At 45.1% G+C, this 17,778-nt stretch overlaps 1 protein-coding gene across 1 annotated transcript in view; it reads left to right on the top strand.

Moving 5' to 3' along the window:
* The window catches only part of RASSF4 (Ras association domain family member 4), a 436,165-nt gene that overhangs the window by 156,639 nt on the left and 261,748 nt on the right, over positions 1–17,778 (top strand). The window contains exon 3 of the mRNA XM_082268429.1: positions 15,619–15,695. Within this exon, the coding sequence (XP_082124555.1) occupies positions 15,637–15,695 (59 nt within the window). The 5' untranslated portion in view covers positions 15,619–15,636. The remainder of the gene's footprint in view (positions 1–15,618; positions 15,696–17,778) is intronic.

Genomic DNA, 17,778 nt, shown 5'->3' with positions numbered 1-17,778 from the left:
GGAAGGCCCTGTGCAGTCTAGTTGGGGTTAGATAAAACCTATGAAGGATTTTAAACTGCACAAGGCGGTCCCTGGCGGCCACCAGGTGACGGTATGGGTAGTCCCAGACGTCCTCCCAGTCCTCCGCATCCAGGCCTGGAGCCTCGGCCACCCAAAAGGCCTGCAGAGCCTCCAGCCCAGAGTGCACACTAGGGAGCAGGGTGCTATATATGGTAGAGAGCGTTTTTTTCAAAGTCTCGTTTCGGAGAATGGCCTCCAAGTCAGCTAGCGTGAAGTCACAAGGAGAGTCATTAAACTGTTTATAGAAGGCGTGGCGGAGCTGCAGGTACCTGAAAAAGTGGGAATTGGGTAGGGAAAAGTCAGTCTTCAGTTGGTCAAATGTCGCAAGCGTCTCCCCCCGACAAATGTGAGATAGATACAGTATACCCTTGGAGGCCCATACGGAGGGATCCAGGATGGAGAAGAACTCCGGATTCATCCACAGGGGGGAATTCGGGGATCGACGACCAGGTCCCAACCGAATGTATGGAGATTGCAGCTTCCATGCCCTGATCACCGCCACCATCGAGACAGTGACAGGGTACGGGGCTTTCGGTCCACGTAGCAACAAGTTGCGTAAGGCCTCATAGGAGCCCAGCAGGGCCGCCTCCAGGGCTACCGCAGCATTAGAGGCATCCGAGATCAGCCAGTTGTGGGCATGCGTCAAAAGTCCCGCCACGAAGTATCGGAAAAAATCCGGGCACGCCAGTCCCCCCTGAGTCCAGGGTCGCTGTAAGATCGTCAGTCGAAGTCTAGGAGGGCGAGAACCCCAAATAAAAGAAAGGATGCGAGAATGGAGCCGACGAAAAACGGCCTTCGGTATCCAGACTGGGGAGTGACGAAGTACATATAGGAGAGGGGGCAACAGCTTCATTTTGACCAGGTTAATGCGGCCAATCAGGGTCAAAGGGAGATTAGCCCAGGAGCGCAGCTTAGTCCCGAATTTCAACAGAAGGGGAGATAAATTAAGGTCACAAAAGTCTCGAATGTCGGGGGAGATCACTATGCCCAGATATTTAAGCCTGTCAGTCCAACACAGGGGTAAAGACGGGTCCGCGTGGGCCCGAGCCCCCGCGTCCACCGGAAGGATAAGCGACTTGTCCCAGTTCACTCGCAGGCCAGACAAGGTGGAGAAGGCTGCCAACAGATCCAGGGCCGAACAGAGCGCCCGGCCGGGATCCCGGAGGAAAAGGATAATATCGTCAGCGTAAAGCGCCAACTTTTCCTCCAAGGACCCCACCCGGATCCCCCCGACCGCCCCGGAGCCACGAACAGCCGCCGCCAGAGGCTCGACAGCCAAGGAAAACAAGGCAGGCGAGAGGGGGCACCTGGCGGGTGCCCCGCGCGATCGAAAAGGGACAAGACAGCCTCCCCCCCCAACTTAATCTGAGCACTGGGGTGGGCATAAAGCATGGCAACCCATTTACGAAAAACAGGGCCAAAGCCAAACGTTTCCAGAACCATCATCATATAGGACCAGTCTACCGAATCAAATGCCTTTTCCAAATCAAGCGCCACCATCACACGTGTACCCTGAGCCTCCGCTGGGACTTGCAAATGAGTAAACACTCTACGTATGTTAATATCAGTGGATTTGCCTGGCATGAAACCAGTCTGGTCCATGTTGACCAAGTAGGGAAGGACCTTCATCAACCTGGTAGCAAGCAGTTTGGTAAGTATTTTCAGGTCATAATTCAAAAGAGAAATGGGCCTGTAGGCCGAGCACAGAGTGGGGTCCTTCCCAGGTTTATGAATTAAGACTATGTGTGCCAAAGACATGGACTCCGGGAGAGCCCCCAAGTCCAGGCAAGAGGCATATGTCTTCAAGAGCCTAGAAGCCAGTTCGGAAACATACATCTTGTACCAATCCCCCGGCAGGCCATCAGGACCAGGGGTCTTCCTGGGGGGGAGGGAGCGAATAGCCAGCTCAACCTCCTCCAACGTAAAGTCCGCCTCTAGGAGAGCCACATCCTCCGGAGCCAGAGTAGGCAGCGCCAACTCCCCGAGAGACCCCAAGTCCCTACCCCCCGGCGGGGGAGGGTCCGCCCGGTACACACATTCATAGAAATTACGAAATTCTAGGAGAATATCAGCAGGATCCCGAAGGACACTGCCATCCGCAGAATGTACAACTGGGACCACCGTTTGGAATCTAGAGTCCGCAGACAAGTTAGCCAGAAGCCTGCCATTTTTATCCCCGGACTCAAATATCCTGGCCCGCAACGACCCCACCTCCGCCTCAGCGGCCGATGACACATGTAGGTGCAGCGCCCTCCGAGCCTGAGCCAGGGAGGAGTACGACTCAGGGGAGGGATCCAAGGCAAACGCTGCCTCGGACTCCGTTACCGCCTCCTCCAAGTCCGTCCTCACCGAGGCGCACTCCACCCGGGCAGCCTTAATAGCGGAGATATAGTCGCCACGAACAGTGGCCTTGAAAGCATCCCAACACACCAAGGCGGATGTGGTGAGGTCGTTAACCTCCCAATACTGGGCAATCTTACCAGACATCCCCTCCACCACCCGTTGATTCTGAAGCCACCCACAGCCCAGCCTCCAGCCGCCCCGCTCCCCCGGATCCCCCAGCCGCAGCTGAATCTCAAACGGCGAGTGATCCGAGAGACCGGCGGGCAAGTAGCCGGCCGACAGCACAAATGGCAGGACTGAGGGGGAGCAGAAAGCAAGATCTATACGGGAGCCAGAGTGATGCGACGAGGACACGTTAGAATAGAACCGATCCTGCGGGTGCTTCCACCTCCACAGTTCTGTAAGCTGCAAAGTGGAGGCCCAGGTGATCAGCTCAGAGCAGGATTGGCGATTCACATTCGAGGTGTCCAAGTCACCATCCAGGATACTGTTAAAATCCCCTGCCACAAAGATGCGCTGGGTCGAGAATTCGGCCAAACGACCATAGATGTGGTATAATACAGCAGTAGAAAAGGGTGGGGGGACATACACATTGACAAAAATGAACAGTTTACCCACAATCTCAAGAGCCAGGATAACATATTGACCCTTGGGGTCCGTGATAACCCTCTCGACACGACAGGGCAGGGCCCTATGCACCAAGATGGAGGTCCCCCTAGCATAAGTGGAGTAGGTAGCGTGGAAGGTATGACACACCCAGCGCCTGCGTAGGGCTAATACAGCACTCCCCGTCAGATGGGTTTCCTGGAGGAAGACCACATGCGGTTTAGAGGATTGGAGATATTTGAATAAAAGAGCACGTTTGAACTTGCTATTAAGGCCCCGCACATTCCAAGATAGCACCTTAATGCGGTCAGCCATAGCAAAGGGAGGGAAAATGGGGCAGGAGGGACAGGAACATTGTCGGGGGAGCCAGGGGCCAGGTGAGAAACCAACCACGCCACCCCTCAGTATCAAGTGCAGGGAAGCAGACAGCTCGGACCACGACCCACTGGGAGTCAGCGACACACAGTGAAACAGCACATTGTACAATGAATAGTAGAACACAGCACGGGTATGCAGCCAAAAAAAAAAGAAAAACAGAAAAAAGTGAAAAAAAACAAGAACACATATAAACCCCTGTCAGCCAGAAAGCAACAGTGCTACAGGCCAACTTCATCCCAAAAACCTAGAGGAAAAAACAGCACACTATCGACTAGGAAAAAATGCCTAGACAATAGTCATCTGGCACTAGGCCAGGAAGGGAGTGTCCGGAGGGCTAACCAGAGGCAAGGCCGGCCGACGGCCTCAACAGTCCCGAGGACCAGTAGTAGCAATCCTGTAGTAAAAGGCAAATAGAGGCTGTCACCAGCCCCGGCTCCAGGGACACATGGGTAAAAAGGGATAACAGCAAAAAATAAGGGAAGAAAAAAACTACTCAGGGGCATTGAAGTGGAGGAGAGTCAGAGGTCATCCGGGAAGAGGGGGTCCCCGCCATTCACAGTCCAACAAGACAACTCAAAGGGGAGACGGAGGGGGGGACAGGGAGTTCAGCCATCACAAGGCCAACAGAGCAGGGACATGGAAGCTCACCGCAGGCTGAGCAACCAAGCATCCGCGTCATCAGGAGAATCAAAAAACTTGACAGAGCCAGCATGTTGCACATGGAGTCGGCTGGGGTAGAGCATGGAATACTTGATTTATTTTTCACGGAGCCTCCGCCGCACATCATTGAAGGTCTTCCTCTTTTTCTGAAGCTCTGCAGAGAAATCAGGGTAGAGATGGACTGCAGCGTTTTCATAAGGCAGAGTGTCATGCTTGCGGGCTTCACTCAGTATGCGGTCCCTGTCACGATAGTTCAGGAAGCGGACTAAGAAGGGACGAGGGGGGGCCCCAGGGATCACACGGCCTGTAGGGACTCTATGGGCCCTCTCAACGACATAGGTGGGCGCCAGGTCAGTGAGGTGCAGGAGGTCTTTAAAAAAACGTTCGGCAAAGTCGGCAGGCCTGTCCCCTTCAGCCCCCTCAGGCAGGCCCAGCACCCTCACATTATTCCGCCGCTGGCGGTTCTCCGCATCATCCGCCTTGGCCAGTAACATCTGAACCGTGTGCTGGAGGGAGGAAAGGGAGGCAGAGTGCTGGGTAGTGAGGTCCTCAGCCGAGGAGATACGCTGTTCAGTGTCCGTAAGCCGCCTCCTGATCTTGTCCAAGTCGGCCCGGATGAGATTACACTCCTCCGCTAAATAATCGATCCTGGCCAATAAGGAGGTCTTACTCTGCTCAATGGCAGACAAAATCATGGCAGTGTCACTTGCCTGGCTCGGGATGGGTGCGGATGGAGCAGCAACAGAGTCCGCCGGGAGCTCCATGTTGGTGAGTAGAGCGCGCAGGCCTTCCAAGATGGCGTCCGGAGGCACCGCCGGCGGGGAAGCCGGCTTCTGTTTCGCATCGGATTTGGACTTCCCGGGCATGTCGGATGTAGCCCACGAGTGTCCCGACCCTCCACCGGACCAGTAATGGCAGGGAAAACGGGGTTAAGGATGTGCGGTAAGAAGGATTAGTCAGGGTCCCCGGAGCTCCAGGCAGGCACGTCTGGTCCCCTTCACATCCGGTCACGCCACGGAAATAACTATTGTAGGTTTATTTTTAATAATTTATAAGGCCTGCCTTATTGGATACCAAGTACGGGCAGGGTGTAGTCAGAAGTGGCAGCAAGGGGTCTGTAGTGGCAGGGAGGAGTTGGGTAGGATCAGTTGAGATCCTGGCAGCGTTGGGAAGCTGTGTGCTTGTTTTAAACTTCAGACTCTGGACATGCTACATATGTCTATAGAGTGGAAGTATTTAAAAAATTAGGAGACTGCAAATGATACAGCAGTTTAAGATACCACAGAGGATATAGCAGTGTAAAACTGTCCACCAGTAGGAACATTTTGTTCAAGGATAATAGGTCTAACCAATGTATGCCTGACTTTTTTTTTTTTTTTTTTTTCCAAGGGGAAAGGGGGCATGGCAAAGGTGAGTGATATCATTTGAAGTGGTCACTTTTTTTTTTTTTCCTTTTTTAAATGATACAGTTGTTAAGAAAAGATTTCTCCAGTAACAAGTGAATGTTGCACTTTCACAGCCCCAAACTTAAAAAAAAAAGTCCTATAAACTTTAAATTAAATACAAATGAACCCACCAGAATTAAGGAACCCCAAAATGCCACTCCCTGAAAGAAAATACATTTTTATAGGGCCTGAAACAAAACAAACAATATTTACCATGGACAGGACAGCAGCTGGCTAAAAAAAAAACACATAATAACAATAAAAGAAAAAAATTGCCCCCCATAATAACAAAAAGTCAGCTAGGGGTTTGATTTTCCAAAGAGCTAGCAATCAAATAAAAAGTATAAATATATAGTATAAGTATAGTATATGGTAAATATAAAGTACAGTTTTCTAACTGACCATATTCTCCCCCTGTGCAGTTTGTCAGCTTCCCATATCCTTTCCCTACAGCAGCTTCAATACATTGTCACTATGGCTGCTCTGTTCCTCCCCTCCTTTTCATAATGAGGTGGCAGGCTTACCCAGACCTGTGAATTTCATACCCACAGAATTTGCAGTGGACCCATGATAGTGGTGAATCTGAACCTTATCCCTAGTGTGTACAACTTTGCTTTGAACCCCAGATTCTCAACACATTGCTTATATTTTCCAGAAGGTCATTCTAACACATTCATTAAAACAGTGCAGAGGTTGAGAGATCTCTCAATTCAATCCAAGTCATTGCCCAGCCCACATTCTGCTTCCTCTGTCTCTTTTCAGGGTTCAAGCTCCACAACTAGTTTACAAATCTCTTCTTATAAGAGCACACATAAGCAAACTGAACATGTCCTAGCTAAGATATTGTCTGTGGGCAGTTATAAATACCAATGCGTTATTGAAATACTTAAATGACAAAATCCAATAATCTTAATTTGTACAGCTATGATTGATCCATAAATACCAAGAAACCTAAATGTTTCTTTGTAACATTTCCTAGTTATGTGATGGGCTCACTGCTCTCTCAAGCATTTTTCAATTAGAAGATTAAGGATTGAATGTGGTAGCTGAATTTGTTTTTTTTTTTTTTCTTTATTTTCACTCGTTGATCCAGCCAGTAACCTACTTCATGTCTTAGAGTGTCTCCACTCTGTTTGGACGAGCAACGGAGACAGCTTTGCAAAGTAGAATAGTCAGTTTGAGGATACTGTAGTGTAAGATTCACTAACGCATTTAGATAGATTTGTTGACCTATCTAACATTTGACAGTTATAACAGATTAATATGTTCTAATTGGAAACATTTTGGCAACATCTTGATCATATCACTGCCTATTCCATACAAGGGCCATGTATACCCGAATGGGGATGAGCAGATGTTCTGTGCATCCTGTGCAGGCAGTCCCATTAATGTCTATTGGCATTCTGCTATCTGCTATTCTGATATCTATGTACACTGTCTGCATTCAGGGCCATGCACCTGCATAGCTCTATGTAAATTAAATGCATTCCTTGACCCTAAAGAAATCTGCGGTAAGAGAAATTCTGGCCACCTTTTGGAAATGCATGTTTCTTGGCTAATTCTCTGATACTCCTGCCAAGTCCACTGTCAGGGACCTGGTTTGAATCTCGAACCTCTGCAGTGTCTCTTCTTGCTGAGCTACCTGGAATGCTGGACAGTTTCCTGGACTATTCCTTGTATAATCCTGTCTTGAATCTTGTTTGTCTTGAACCCTAAACTCTTTGCTCTCCCATGAACTTCTTGATTTAAGCCATGTCTCTGCACTTCCTGTTTGCCAGATTACTGTTCTCTCTCCAGCCAGTATCTCTCTCCTGTCTTCCCTGCTGCCATCCATATTTTGCTACCACTCGTTGCTACCACTCGACCCTTGGCTTGTTCCTCGACTACACTTCTGCCTGATCTCAATTTGCAACTACTCGTAATCGACCTTTGGCTTGTTTACTGATTATCCTTCTGTTTAATCCCCACCTGCTTATCCACTACTAGACCCTGGCTTGCTCAACTCCTGGGGCGATCCTGATGACCGCGACCTGGTACTAACACACAGCAAAATCCATCTCCATCATCAGGAGCTCTGGTGAACACGGGTTAGTACTTAGACTCCGCACCTCAGGTGAGCTCCGTCATTCTCCAGGGTGACTGCATGTGTATCTATCCTGCTTGTTGGTGGTAGTTCTGCTACTGCTATAGCAACTGGTCTTCGAGCCTGACCCCTGATCCACCTAAAGCGTTAAAAAAGTATGTTGGGATCATTGAAAAAGTTAGGTTAAGATTAGGGATTGGGATATTGGGCATTATTTTTTACAAAAACCCTGCACATCAAAAACTACCTGGGGACAGATGATTGGTGGCAAAAACCAGCATACAGAGCAATGGCAGCCTCTTTGTTTCTCTGAGCATCAGTTTCCTTAATGCATAGCTAAGGGAGGAATTAGGGTCTTATGAATACAGATATGCCTAGCTAATTACATATCTGTTATGTAGTTCATTATTCAATCTAATACAAACTACAATCTGTTACAAATTTTGTTAGCATAGAACAGGTTTCCTTTCTATATTCAAATTTTCAAGTATAAAACTATGACCAAATATAATTTAGATGTGAATTGATTTAAATGCCATTCAAACTTCCTTTTGCAATGTAATACCAATGTGTTTCTGTTTTTACATATTTTAAGTTGACACAGCCTAGGCAACTGTCACATAGGCCCTTTGGTTCCACCTTAATTAGAATAGGAGACTGATCATGGCTGATCAAAGCCAGAAAACCGCGGTGGTGATTTCCTTTTAACTAATTTTATTACATAAAGATTATTTTTTATTGCTTTAAACACTAGATAAATTCAAAAGGTACAAAGATTTATTTTTCCTCTAGTGGTTGGGTTATTGTGAACTCGAAAGCAGTGCCATTAAACTACATACTTTAATTCTAAATGTGTGGTTTAGTATATAAAGCAACCTTTACCATGCTGCAGGCTTTTATTGCAGTGTGACATACAGGAGGCTTCAATTGCAGCCTATAACATATCCAAAGGGTGGCATAATACCTTCATGAGCCTTCATGAGGAGCCAGTGTGGCAACTCAGACCGTCAAACCCAGTGAGAAACTCTCAACACTGTACACTGTACACTGCACACTGTACACAACAACTCTTCAAGGCCCAACCGCTGGGGCCCCCTTTACACTTTCAGGGTCCTCTCACTAGGCACCCCCTCTGACACTTCAGGGTCCTCTCACTAGGCATCCCCTCCACACTTTAGGGTCCTCTCACTAGGCACCCCCTCTGACACTTCAGGGTCCTATCACTAGGAACCCCCTTTACCACTAGCTAGCTCCTGGATCCCTTGGGCCTTCACCGGAGTGGTCCCGCTAGGCAGACCCCCAGGGGCAGTTACAGTACTCACGAACTTGGAATGCTTTCCTGAAACTGGGCCCCCTCAACTTCGCTGGTCCTCGGCACACCGGATTCTCTCTGCAGCTCAGCTCTCTCTACCCTCAGGCCAGCCGCCCAGGACACCCAATCCTGCTGACAGGAGGAGAGACAGCCATACTCTCCCTCCTGGGACTCTGCTTCCCGTCAAAGTCACTGCTTCATGCGCTCCCCTCAAACTTATACCCACTCCCAGAATCCTGTGCGGCAGTATCTGCCTTTCTGGGGTAGATACAGGCCTGAATGTGCCACTGATTGGGTTTCCTCCACTGCCCAATGAGAACCCTTCTCATGGAGCCAGTGGGGAGACTCCCCAGTCTCAATAGCAGCACCTGGGAGACATGACAGCCCAGCTGAAAATCATGGCCCTGCTGTTAGGCAGCCAAGGCCCACTATTATTTGCCTAGCACCTACCTTGTAGGGTTCTACATCTGTTATAATATTTTGAAATGTAGAAAAATTGAGCGTATTTCTTTTTTCCAATCCATGATGCTTCAGCTTGACTTTACCATAGTGGCGCACAGGGGCGGAAGGGTTAAAGGGGGCAGCACCAAGCTTAAAGGTTTACAAACCGTGATACATTTTGACTAACCACTTGCCAACCCCCTAACTGGGAAAATATGTCATTAGCTTGACGTTTAGTACCGGTATTCTAGGCTAGAGCTAAAGGCCATAATCCCGGTATTAAAATTTTCCTCAGGCACACGTCTTTCTGCTAAAAGTGGCTGATTATCGGTGGTTCTGGTGCTGGTGGCGGCTGGCCACAGAGATGAAGACAGGAAAGATGCTTTAGATTAATAGATTGTTTTTTTTTATTTTTTTATCTAATGCTTTCCATTGTTGACCTGGGATCTCTCAATAAAGAGGACCTGTCATGCTTTATTGTTGCCACAAGGGATGTTTAAATTTCTTGTGACAGAAATAAAAGTGATCAATTATTTTTTTAAAGGGACAGTGTAAAAATTTTAAAAAGCATTCAAATAAATAACTAAAAAAAGTTTTTAAAGCGACCCCCCATGCTTGCGTGCAGTGGTAGATCCATACATAGGCCACTCCCACATATGTAAATGGTGTTTGCAGCAAATATGTGAGGTATTGCCCTGAACGTCAGAGCTAGAGCAAGAATTCTAGTACTAGACCTCCTGTGTGACTCTAAACTGGTAACCTGTAAATAATCTTTAAAGCGTCGCTGATAGAAATTTTTAAGTTGCATTGTTTGGCGCCATTTGCCACAAGTGTGCACAATTTTAAAGCATGACATGGTATCTATCATCTTTTATATTTTCCCAAAAATATTGGGTTATATATTGTTTTGTTTTTTTTATTCATTAAAATGTCGTTTTTCCCAAAAAATGTGTTTGAAAAGACGCTACGCAAATACCCTGTGGCATAAAAAATTGCAACGACCGATGGCTCCCACTGCTATGTCTCAGCCAATGAGGAGAGTAAGACCGGGGACAGCTGAGGCTCCGGTACACATCGCTGGATTGAGAGGAAGCTTAGGTGAGTATAAGTGAGGGGCTATGGGGGTAACAGCCCACAGAGGGTTTTTCACCTTTATGCATTGAATGACAGGTCAGGTGCATAGGATGACATGTCAGGCAGTAAAATTAAATTGTGAAAAAGAGACAAGACTGGGGCGGACCACAGATCAGGGCTAGAAGCAGACAAGCATAGTCAAGAAACAGGCAAAAGGTAAGGAAAGGCGTTAGGCAGAAAAAAAAAACGAAGATCCTATAACCAGGGTATACCAGAAGTAGATGATTCTTAGGGTTTGCTAAGATACAAATGCCAAACTAAGCTATAAACTGGAAAATCATTCTAAAGTTGACATGCGGAACCTGGAAGGCTAGGTTTTAAACACATTTGATCAAACCCTGATTGAGTTCTCAAGTCCCACTGACTGACTGTGACTATACAGTGCCCACCACACATTGGCAGCAGATAACAGGGGTGAGCATGTAGTGGGCATGAGGTCTCAGCAGATATGGGCACACCCGGAAGGCTGCACAATGTTGTTCTGGGATTCATTTTAAGCTTCATATAAACTGTTGTTTTTTTATAGAGAGATTTTGGCAGTACAGCATCACTTAATATTTCATCATTTTACCATTTAATCAAGTCAGGACTAGCTTTCAGAAGAATTAATATATTCAGGAATGCCTAAAGTCTGTTTTTTAATCTTAATTTTTTCTTGTAAGCATTTAAACAATTCATAATCCTTCAGACAGTAGCAGGTTCAAATAAAGCGTGTCTGTTTTTAAACAACTTACTCTAGTTTCCTCTGAATCGAGCCATTGTAAATTCAGCATATTTAATGCAAACTATTTTTAACTTTCCCGTTTGCCTCGTTATCCAAACAACGAAATGACAAAGCATTCTGCTTTCCCTGACACATTTGCGTCCAAGTCAGAAATGGTTTTTGAAGTGAATTGATTTCTGCTGTTGTGTCAGGGAAGTCTGATCCCATTTGTTTCTATGCTAAGCCATTTCAGGAAGAGACTTATGCCCCGTACACACGTTCCGATAATCGTACGACTAATGTTTCGCAAATTGTTGCATGTTACAAAAATCGAAACCAACTCTGCGTACAAACCATCAGATTTTCTTTGTACGATTCACTGACCAAGTGTATTTTTCGTAGCTACGTATCGGAAGTGATGTCATATACGTCTGATCCCTGCGTCGTGCAACGTCATTTGACTATTTCCGATAATGCGTGGTATTTGTCGATCAATTTTTAGAGTACACATACTGTACTGATGAAGCGATTATCGTTCAATAAGCTGTCGTACGACAGAAGTTTTCCTGTTTGTCCCTTCGGATTTTGTTGGACCAACTGTCGTGATCGGCTGTCGAAAGCTGTGTACTAACGATCAGATTATCGCGCGATCAGGTTGAAAGCGAGTTTTGTCGTACGATTATCGGAACGTGTGTACGGGGCATAAGAGGTCGATTTACTAAAACTGGAGAATGCTAAATCTGGGTGCAGCTTTGCATGGTAGCCAATCAGCTTCTAACTTTAGCTTGTTCAATTAAGCTTTCGCAAAAAAACTGGAAGCTGATTGGTTTCTATGCAGAGCTTCACCATAATTTGCACTCTCAAGTTTTTGTAAATCAAAGCCCACGTGTGAGAGCACATGTCAATGTAAGGACGGACTGCTCTCGAATGGAATGTGGTAACATTTTAACCTGATCAGCGCTGCAGCGAGTCCGGTGCAGTGCTGATCAGTGTATTCTAACAGCAGAGGAGTCTTGCTGTCAGAATACAATACCACAGTGGGGAGGCTTCCCTCATCCAGCTTGAATCTTTGGATGGGCAAATGTTTTCTTTTTTTTTGATCAGCTTGCTGCTATAGAGGGCAGTTACTTTTTGTATGCTCAAGATTTCATGTTTCACTATCCACCACACCAAAAATATTACATGAGCGGGGAGGTAAGTAGCGTTAAGAGCCGGTTCACACTGCCATGACTTGTCAGGCAACTTGGTCATCTGACAAGTAGCGCTCCATTCTGTGCAATGGAACTGTTCTAATCAGAGCGACTCATGCCGCTCCGACTTAGAAAAAGGTTCCTGCACTACTTCTGGGCAAAGTCGGAGCGACTTGCATTGACTTCTATTATGAGAAGTCGTTTGCAAGCCACGATGAAGTCCTGCTGCACGGGCGACTTTAAAGTCTGGGCGACTTTGAGTCGCCCTGGTGTGAACTGACTCTTAGAGACCTGGCATGCTGCACCCTTATTAGTCTCATTGTTCCTAGTGAACTACACAGCACCTCCTCCACATGTTACAGTGAAGAGAAGAGGCGTAATTGTTGCCTTGCTAATTCTCTATAAATACAGTACAGCAAGTAGACAGGAAGTGACAAATCGCCAGAAGAAAAATAGCACAGTCACAAACAGTAAAATACAAAGAAACATTAAAATACTGGTAAACTGCAATACATTCATGTTTTGTTTATGGGTTTAGATAAGCCTTATTACAATATTTTTCATTGCAGGAAATTGCATGTGTTAACATGCACATAGGTGTGAGTTAGGCTGGCCATACATTATACAAGTTTCCTGTTCAATTTCCTTTAGATTTACCTTCAACTTTGTAGTGCAAGGGTTTGCCTGATTGCATATAAATTGAAAGTGTTTCGATTTTACCTCATATTATATGGTTTTGGTAAACCTAAAGGAAATCTGAACAAGAAAAATGTATAATGTATGGCCAGCCTTAGTCCATATCTGGAATGATCAGCCCAATGTAAATAAACATAAAAACCCACTTTAAAGCCTAACTCAGGGCTGGGCACAGAACAAAAATATCCCTGGCAGAATTTAAACGCAAACAAAAAAAATGTTCTTCCTTTTAAGCACAGTTCCCTGCAGACTGATCCAGCACTGGTTATTTCCTGAGTTGAAAGATATTACTCCAGGGTGTCAAGGCTCCTCCCCCAGTCCTGTTCTCACAATATAATGCTGCATAGAGCCCAGACTTGTCATAATGTGGCACCCTTCTCTGCAGCATTTCCATTACTGCAGAAATCACATAGGATCAATGGTGACCTGTGATGTCACCAGACTGGATCACTGGAAAAAACAACTCTAGTGGGGGGGAAGGGGTGGCGATAAAGGAGGACGATGGGCCTGATCTCATAGTTGGGCTTTAAAAAGGCTATCTGCAAGCTAAGCTTTAAAATAGAACTATGGGCATTTTTTTTTCCTTTTGGATAGAGTGAGGGAGGGTTATAACCCCAGTCAGATTTTTTTTTCGCCATCCGTGTTCTATTATGGAGATTCCCCTTCACTTCCTATTCCATAACCAAACTGGAAGTGAGAGGAAATCTCTGCAAATTAAGGGAATTCCCTGGGGACCCCCAGGTCACCAAAACTTGTGTCCTCATTGGAAGATTTCCCCTCTATTACTTTTCTGGGGACAGCTCAAAATGTGGGATTTTCTTTTACTTTCACTTTCAAGGAAAATGGTAAACAGGACATAAAGAGAGGGTGAATCTCCATAACGGGGGCACAGATAGCAATAAAAACCTCACAGGGGTTCTAATCCCTCTGCAATCCATCCAACACTAAAAAAAAAGTTTGCCTTTAGTTATAATTTAACCACTTAACGTCTAGCCACGTAGACCTGTGTCGGCTGACTTTAAGGGGTTATACCGGGATGATGCCTCTAGCTAGAGGCATCATCCCGGTACCGTTGTTTGAAGCCGACGGTCGGCTTTCCGTCGGTAATGACCGATGCGGCTCGGGTTACCCCCCCCCCTCCCGCCGCCTTCCGTGGCTTTGCTCGGGGGTTCCCGTCCCACCGGGAGCCCCGGGCACCCAGCCGGCACGTCCGCCGGCTGGATGGAGTCCCGATGAATGCCGGAAACTGCATCGATCGGGTCTCCGATGACGTAACCCGGAGGCGGCGTCCATGACGTCACTTCCGGGTTACTGTGCTGCAAAAGGCGGCACATTTGAAAAACGGCTGTATGCAAAAATGCTGTTTTCAGCCTTTTGCATACAGGGAAGTGTAGTGGAGGGGTCTAGGGTCTTTTAGACCCTCGATCCCTCAATAAAGTGTACCTGTCACTACATATTGGTGTCACAAGGGATGTTTACATTGCTTGTGACAGAAATAAAAGTGATCAGATTTTTTTTTTTTTTTTAAAAAACTGCAATAAAGTTAAAAAAAAAGAAAAAATAAATAGGAAAAAAAAAAAATTTTAGCCGCCACCGTCAACGTTAAACGTCAACGTTAATGGGCTAACTTTACTGTTTAGTATTTTTTAAATGCAGTGAAATGTGATTTTTCTAATTTTTTTCCAAATAAATGGTGTTTTAAAGACCGCTGCGCAAATACCGCGTGACAAAAAATTTTGCAATGACCGACATTTTATTCTCCAGAGTCTTTGCTACAAATATATATATAATGTTTGGGGGTTTTAAGTAGTTTTCTAGCAAAAAATACTGTTTTTAACTTGTGAACAAAAAGTGTCAAAAATAGGCTTAGTGGTAAAGTGGTTAAATGGTGCCGGCCACTGCCTTTAATAATTCTACAGATGGTTTGTAATAAACTACTATATGTAATGATTTTCTTGGATTGATAAAATTCACTAATCATAAACTTTATGCCAAAAAGAATGCAGGTTAGCTGACAGGAAAGAAGGAACAACCTATAATGCGGTGCATTAAAATGCCATGTCTTTTCCCTTCTCCGCTGAATTACAAGAGCAAATCATTTGAAGGAATGATAACCCAGCTCCCTTTCTATAAAAAGGTGAGCTCATAGCAGCCATATTATAAGTGTGTAGTAATGGTTTTGGAGAACTGACAGTTGTTGGATGGAAGGGGAGATACTTTTTTTTTTTTTTTTTATTGTGCTATTGGTAAATGTCCTGTGGCAGTGGCCTTTTGCTATTGTCAAGATGTCTTATTATTCTTACAAATGCACAGAACAAATGGGCAGAACTGAACAATAAGATTTGCTTCTCAAAAACTTCAATTGAGTTGCTGCAAAACTTGCAAACTTTGAAATTTGAACAAGATTCGCAAAACTGTTCCCAAACTGAACCCAGGCAAGATTTTCTCATCCTTGCTGATTAAAAATGTATTGCTGTTCCATTTTCAATCTAACACCTTACTATTTCCAGTTCTTTTTTAGCTTGTTTGCTGCCTGTAGCATCTGATGTACTATATGTCTGTTACAGGAGCATCAGCAACTGAGGATGGGAGATGGTGAACCAAACCCATATGTGAGGATCAGCAGCACTAAATATATTTTAAGGTAGGAATTTATTATGCTGTAAATAAAGTTTTAGTAAAATTATAAATGTATTGAAAGGATAAAAACCAAGTGGGAGATTTAACAAGTGACAAAGATTAAAACACATGAAATTTAGGCAAGACCATGAAAAATAATGAGCATGGTGATTTCAGCAAACTGAATCTGCCGCAAAATTAACCATATCACTGTCTGAAATTTTACAGAATAAGAAACTCACAATTTTTGCTAATTGAGTTGCTTAGGCAAAATTTGTTTAGAAAGAAAAGAAGATCCATCCGTTTGGGATATTTTAGGGGGGAATGGGTGTTTTAGGGTGTTTTTTCTTTACTCTTGTCTGAAAACATTTATAGGTAGTCTGCTATTTGATACTACATATAATTTTTTTTATAGTGTATTAAAAATAATAAATTATTATTCAATTATCTTTTTAAAAATAAAAAACATAAAATAGCGAGGTGAATGCAGGTTTTTCTTTGGTCCAAGGACAGGTCCAGGATAGTTGAAAGCACATTCTGTAATTCTCAGGAGTCATTTGACACCCACATTTAAATGGCAACATTTTGTAGAAACAACCTAAAATTTGCAGAAATGTTTGTAAAATGAAAACTTTCAGTTTTGCTTGTCCCTAATAATAAATACAGAAATATAAGAAGGTTCTGTTTTTATAGTCCTAGACTCCAAAGCTCATCATAAGGCTGTTTGTGAGCAGTAGATAGATTTGCAGCTGGTAAATGTGCCTTGGGGGCTGTTTAAATTACCAAAAGTATTGGGACACCTGCCTTTTATACGCACATGAACTTTAATGGCATAGCAGTCTTAGTCCATTGGGTTCAGTATTGAGTTGGCCCACCCTTTGTAGCTATAACAGCTCCAACTCTTCTGGGAAAGCTGACCACAAGGTTTAGGAGTGTGTCTATGAGAGTGTTTGGCTATTTATCCAGAAGGTCATTTGTGAGGTCAGGCACTGATGTGGTTGAGAAGGCCTGGCTCGCTGTCTCTGCTCTAATTCACACCAAAGGTGTTCTATCGGGTTGAAGTCAATACTCTGTGCAGGCCAGTCAAGTTTTTCCACCCCAAACTCACTCATTCATGTCTTTATGTACCTTACTTTGTGCACCGCTGCGCAGTCGTGTTGGAACAGGAAGGGAGCATTCGCAAACAGTTCCCACAAAGTTGAGAGCTTGAATTTGTCCAAAATGTATCGGTAATATGACACCTTAAGAGTTCCCTTCACTCTAACTCAAGTCCAAACCTGAAAAACAACCCCACGCCATTATCCCCCCTCCACCAAATGATTTGGGCCAGTGCACAAAGCAAGGTTCATAAACACATGGCCAGGCCTGACGAGCCAGGCCTGCTCGTCCACATCAGTGCCTGACCACACAAATGCGTTTCTAGAAGAATGGTCAAACATTCCCATAGACACACTCCTAAACCTTGTGGACAGCCTTCCCAAAAGAGTTGAAGCTGTTAAAGCTACAAAGGTTGGGCCTACTCAGATCCACTACAGAGGGGGGTTTCAGTTTGCTCTATCTTTTATGTATCAAGGCAAGCAGTACACCTCCAAAACATCTGAGGAACTGCAAGACCTTTTGACAGAGTTGCAACTATTCACCCAAAACACATGGCCCTCAAGCCAAGTCTCACCAATCCGTGTCACCATATAAGGTACATGCTTCTGGAGATCCTTATCGATCAGCATCGCTTCTTCTCCTGTAATAGAGGGCTTAAGTTAAGAGCACTCTTCCCCCACAACACCAGGTCTCTCTTCAGAAGGGTGAGCAGTGACCTCCCATGGTTCAGATAAGTGTAGTGCTCTTTTCATAGGTAGAAAGTGCTCTTCTACCATAGGTGGAATTTCTGATATACATGGCCCCCATCAATCACAGGCACCTCTAACCTCGGTTTGTTATCTCCTGTTAAGTTTGGGTGTTCTTGATTTCTACTAGATAACATAAAAGGACTTTTAGGACACTCTTTATGGTTAACAAGACTTTTTCCTATGTGCCATAGGTCATGTTTATAAACTGTATATGTTGCCAATTTGCTCCTGGGCTTTCTATACACTGAGATAAAAACAAGC

This window comes from Pelophylax lessonae (genome assembly GCF_965119305.1).
Source record: "Pelophylax lessonae genome assembly, chromosome: 9".
Classification (NCBI taxonomy): Eukaryota; Metazoa; Chordata; class Amphibia; order Anura; family Ranidae; genus Pelophylax; species Pelophylax lessonae.
The sequence above is the reverse complement of the archived record's forward strand: the minus strand, read 5'-3'. Positions and strand labels throughout refer to the sequence as shown.